Source organism: Oncorhynchus masou, chromosome 17 (assembly GCF_036934945.1).
Source record: "Oncorhynchus masou masou isolate Uvic2021 chromosome 17, UVic_Omas_1.1, whole genome shotgun sequence".
NCBI lineage: Eukaryota > Metazoa > Chordata > Actinopteri > Salmoniformes > Salmonidae > Oncorhynchus > Oncorhynchus masou.
The window spans coordinates 3,735,858-3,741,468 of record NC_088228.1 but is presented as its reverse complement, the minus strand read 5'-3'; the positions used below and the strand labels follow the sequence as shown (position 1 = coordinate 3,741,468).

Sequence of the window (5,611 nt, the reverse complement as noted above, 5' to 3'; positions counted from 1 at the left end):
TATGATGGTAGTAAGAGGGGGTACCCCACCTATATGATGGTAGTAAGAGGGGGTACCCCACCTATATGATGGTAGTAAGAGGGGGTACCCCACCTATATGATGGTAGTAAGAGAGGGTACCCCACCTATATGATGGTAGTAAGAGGGGGTACCCCACCTATATGATGGTAGTAAGAGGGGGTACCCCACCTATATGATGGTAGTAAGAGGGGGTACCCCACCTATATGATGGTAGTAAGAGGGGGTACCCCACCTATATGATGGTAGTAAGAGGGGGTACCCCACCTATATGATGGAAACACGCCAGTTGTAGATCAGAGAAATTGTCGTTGTCTTTCTATATAAAGCAGGAAAAAAAGGTGAAGAACAAGAGAAAATAGAAATGACCATTTTATTATTATACAGATGAATATATCAGATGTTAATCTGGTCTGCATAGGATATGGAAAAGGGTAGAACTTCACTCAAGCACACAACAATAATACATCCATGTCATATTCGATTTATGTCTACAGATGGAAAAAACGAACACAAAAAAAGCACTTTGTTTACATTGCACAATGGACTGTGTAGGCAGGCATTCAGGGCAAGAAATGTGCAAATCTAGTTTGATCAGATTATTGACTGTTGCCACACTTGTACAGAAGAGTCCAGAACAGTATTGTGTGTTAACATCTCATGGTTCATATCTGTACACTGACTAATTCAAAATATTGTATAAAATCCTGATAGTAACAAAACAATATTATATCTACCTGCAAAGTACAAAACATTTTTTTTTTTACAATATGGCATTGCAGTGTTGCTGTGAACTCCATATCCCATTCAGTCCGGTGTACATTTCAATCCACCGTGGCGATTTGATGGGCAATCGTAAAGGAATGTAGTCATCAAAAACCTAATACTGAATTAACATTTTCCCATTAAAAAGTGCTCAAACTACAAATAAAATAACATATAAGCGGTCAAATCCAAAAGCCTGTGGGTCTGCTGTTTTTCTACACGGACGCAGTCAATGGGGCGGCAGCGTAGCCTAGTGGTTAGAGCGTTGGACTAGTAACCGGAAGGCTGCAAGTTCAAACCCCCAAGCTGACAAGGTACAAATCTGTCGTTCTGCCCCTGAACAGGCAGCCACTGTTCCTAGGGGATTAATAATTGTAAATAAAAAATTGTTCTCAACTGACTTACCTAGTTAAATAAAGGTTGAAAAATAAAATAACGATGTGCCTATCTGTCTCTGCATCTGGCTTATAGAGTGCACCCGCTTGTAGTCATAAAAAGCAGAAATGTGTTACCATTTTCTACCTCTGGTTCTATATGGGGAAAAGAATGGGGTTCTGGAATAAACTACAAATATAAGGTCAGAGGTTAACACAGGCTGAGGAGCTCTTCTACATCTTGTTCTATGAGATAATGTCCATTTTAACCAGTACAAATTATTTGACATTTTTAGTCATTCAACAGACGCTCTTATCCAGAGCAACTTACAGGACCAATCAGGGTTAAGTGCCTTGCGCAAGGGCACATTGACAGATCTTTACACCTAATAGGCTTGGGGATTCGAACCAGCGACCTTTCGGTTACTGGCCCAAAAGTTCTTAACCGCTAGGATACCTGCCGCCCTACAATGCATTTATGTGCTCATGCAACCTAGACCTTCATATACATTATGAACATCTTATACAGTACATTCGCAGAAATACATATTCTACATGTGTGCTATACAGGCATGTACATATAAACTGAGCAAAAAAAGAAACAAAAGAAGCGTCCTCTCACCGTCAACTGCATTTATTTTTCAGCAAACTTAAACATGTGTAAATATTTGTATGAACATAACAAGATTCAACAACTGAGACATAAACTGAACAAGTTCCACAGACATGTGACTACAAGAAATGGAATTATGTGTCCCCAAACAAAGGGGGGGGGTCAAAATCAACAGTAACAGTCAGTATCTGGTGTGGCCACCAGCTGCATTAAGTACTGCAGTGCATCTCCTCCTCGTGGACTGCACCAGATTTGCCAGTTCTTGCTGTGAGATGTTACCCCACTCTTCCACCAAGGCACCTGCAAGTTCCTGGACATTTCTGGGGGAATGGCCCTAGCCCTCACCCTCCGATCCATTGAGATCCAGGCTCTTCGCTGGCCATAACAGAACACTGACATTTCTGTCTTGCAGGAAATCACTCACAGAACTAGCAGTATGGCTGGTGGCATCAGGATGAGCCTGCAGGAAGGGTTCCACAAGAGGGAGGAAATCTTTCCTGTAACGCACAGCGTTGACATTGCCTGCAATGACAACAAGCTCAGTCCGATGACGCTGTGACACACCGCACCAGACCATGATGGACCCTCCACTCCAAATCGATCCCGCTCCAGAGTACAGGCCTCGGTGATATGCTCATTCCTTCAACGATAAACGTGAATCCGACCATCACCCCTGGTGAGACAAAACCGCGACTCGTCAGTGAAGAGCACTGTCTGGTCCAGCGATGGTGGGTTTGTGCCCATAGGCGACGTTGTTAACGGTGATGTCTGGTGAGGACCTGCCTTACAACAGGCCTACAAGCCCTCAGTCCAGCCTCTCTCAGCCTGTTACGGACAGTCTGAGCACTGATGGAGGGATTGTGCGTTCCTGGTGTAACTCGGGCAGTTGTTGTTGCCATCCTGTACCTGTCCTGCAGGTGTGATGTTTGGATGTACCAATCCTGTGCAGGTGTTGTTACACAAGGTCTGCCACTGCGAGGATGATCAGCTGTCCGTCCTGTCTCCCTGTAGCGCTGTCTTAGGCGTCTCGCAGTACGGACATTGCAATTTATTGCCCTGGCCACATCTGCAGTCATCATGCCTCCTTGCAGCATGCCTAAGGCACGTTCACGCAGATGAGCAGGGACTCTGGGCATCTTTCTTTTGATGTTTTTCAGAGTCAGTAGAAAGGCCTCTTTAGTGTCCTAAGTTTTCATAACTGTGACCATAATTGCCAACCGTCTGTATGCTGTTAGTGTCTTAACGACCGTTCCACAGGTGCATGTTCATGAATTGTTTATGGTTCATTGAACAAGCATTGGGAAACAGTGTTTAAACCCTTTACAATGAAGATCTGTGAAGTTATTTGGATTTTTACGAATTATCTTTGAAAGACAGGGTCCTGAAAAATGGACGTTTCTTTTTTTTTCTCTCCAGAATTTACAAGCGTTCAATGGGGGACAAAAGACAACGACGGTCGGCGAGACCAAATTCATGCAATAAATGGATATTAACTCCTGTCATTGTAATACTGGAACAACGGTGAAACAATACAATCACTGGATCAACACATCTGTTGACTGCATTGTTCGGGAATGAGAATTCATAAGCTCTATATCGTATACGTATACGGAAAGTCAAAAGTTATTTTAATTAACACGTTTTTAAATTTCCGGTAGGCCGTCATTGTAAATAAGAATTTATTCTTAACTGACTTGCCTAGTTAAATAAAGGTTAAATGAAAAAAAAATATATTCTCAATTTAAAATTCTTATTTTTTCTCTCTCTATTTCTAAAAGGATGAAATTGTTTGCTTGTTCTGTGCTGCTGCATATGAACTGAAAACATAGCCCACTATGTACCATAGTATTCCTTCATTTCATTAACATGTTTACATCTGAAAAAAACACTGGTTCCTCTTTATATCCGGAAATGACACCTACAGCACACCGTACCAAGGCACAGGAGTATATTTGAAATGTAACCTTTATTTACCGAGGCAAGTCAGTTAAGAAAAAAAAATATTATTTACAATGACGGGCCTAACACCGGGCCTAACCCGGACGACGCTGGGCCAATTGTGCCCCGCCCTATGGGACTCTCAATCGCAGCCCGGTTGTGATGCATCCTGGATATATCTGGTAGGTAGAATAGGTACAATATGGCGAAATGTCCAACTAGCTTTATATGGGTTATAGGGGTGGTTTCTGGACTTGGGACACTCTGTTCACCATAGGGGAGAGAGGTTCTGATCGATCACAAAGCCAAAGCCTTGTTGTCCTCCTCTCTCCGTGAGACCCATGTACTGTATATGCATTGTGGACTGTCGAAAGGGGCAATCAGGAGCTGAACTATGCAGCCGCTGCGTACACGAATGCTACATTGTGACCCGTGTGTCAAGATGGATGGATGTGTAGACTTGATCCATGGAACTGTGTATGGAATGGAAACAAAGACCGTGATAATCTCACTGGCATTCGGATGCTGAATTCCAAACCGGCCCCATTGCCCCTTACCCCTAGGGCCGAGCAACTTCATAGCGATCTGAAAATATAGGATCGGTGTAAACAATGTGGTAATATTGCCTTTCCTTTCCTTGAGATAAGACAGGTAGAGTTACCAACATATTCGACCATACTACACCAGTCCAATCCCCTTGAGATCAACATGAAGTACCTAGGGCGTAGGGTGCTAGGGGGTAGGGGTCTATTCGGGACTCAGAAGGGGTCTTACTAGCAGCAGCGTTTGTTAGAGGGAGGAGGCTGCCGGGTTATCTTGAAGGACTCGTTACTGTCTAAGTCTGGATTCTCCAGGGGCGGAATCTGTTTACCTGAAACACAACACAACACGGATCATTACGTAAGAGAGATGCAAACTATTACACTGTGATTGCTTCTCAAATGGCACCCTTTTCCTTATATAGTTCTGTCAAAAGTAGTGCACTATAATGGAGTGCCATTTGAGAAGCATCCTGATTACTGTCTTAGGTTTTACAGGATGTTGTGATGGTAACTTCCTCCCTAAGAGACACTGTGCTGAATGGTGCTGTACTGTCTTAGAAGGTATCACAGGATGTTGTGATGGTAACTTCCTCCCTAAGAGACACTGTGCTGAATGGTGCTGTACTGTCTTAGAAGGTATCACAGGATGTTGTGATGGTAACTTCCTCCCTAAGAGACACTGTTCTGAATGGTGCTGTACTGTCTTAGAAGGTTTCACAGGATTCTGTGATGGTAACTTCCTCCCTAAGAGACACTGTTCTGAATGGTGCTGTACTGTCTTAGAAGGTTTCACAGGATTTTGTGATGGTAACTTCCTCCCTAAGAGACACTGTGCTGAATGGTGCTGTACTGTCTTAGAAGGTATCACAGGATTTTGTGATGGTAACTTCCTCCCTAAGAGACACTGTGCTGAATGGTGCTGTACTGTCTTAGAAGGTATCACAGGATGTTGTGATGGTAACTTCCTCCCTAAGAGACACTGTTCTGAATGGTGCTGTACTGTCTTAGAAGGTTTTACAGGATGTTGTGATGGTAACTTCCTCCCTAAGAGACACTGTGCTGAATGGTGCTGTACTGTCTTAGAAGGTATCACAGGATGTTGTGATGGTAACTTATGTCTAAAACAAACAGAGATATCAAAAGATATTCACAACGCTTTACAGTGAACAAAAACAAATGACTTTGAATAGAGAGCGTAGGGATGCAAGACAACAAGGGCTGTGATCAATTCAGGAAGTGATTTGATTTTTAAAATAAAACATCTTTTGAAATAAATAACTTCTCATTTTCACTTAATTTTACTTCCTGAATGAAATGACTTCAATTCAAAACATTTGAACCCAACCCTGAAAACAATGAAT

At 42.8% G+C, this 5,611-nt stretch overlaps 1 protein-coding gene across 1 annotated transcript in view; it reads right to left on the bottom strand.

The window, feature by feature from the left end:
• Positions 1 to 377: 377 nt before the first annotated feature.
• Positions 378 to 5,611, bottom strand: part of rab31 (RAB31, member RAS oncogene family) — a 16,483-nt gene continuing 11,249 nt past the window's right edge. Inside the window, exon 7 of the mRNA XM_064992078.1 lies at positions 378 to 4,579. Within this exon, the coding sequence (XP_064848150.1) occupies positions 4,482 to 4,579 (98 nt within the window). The 3' untranslated portion in view covers positions 378 to 4,481. The remainder of the gene's footprint in view (positions 4,580 to 5,611) is intronic.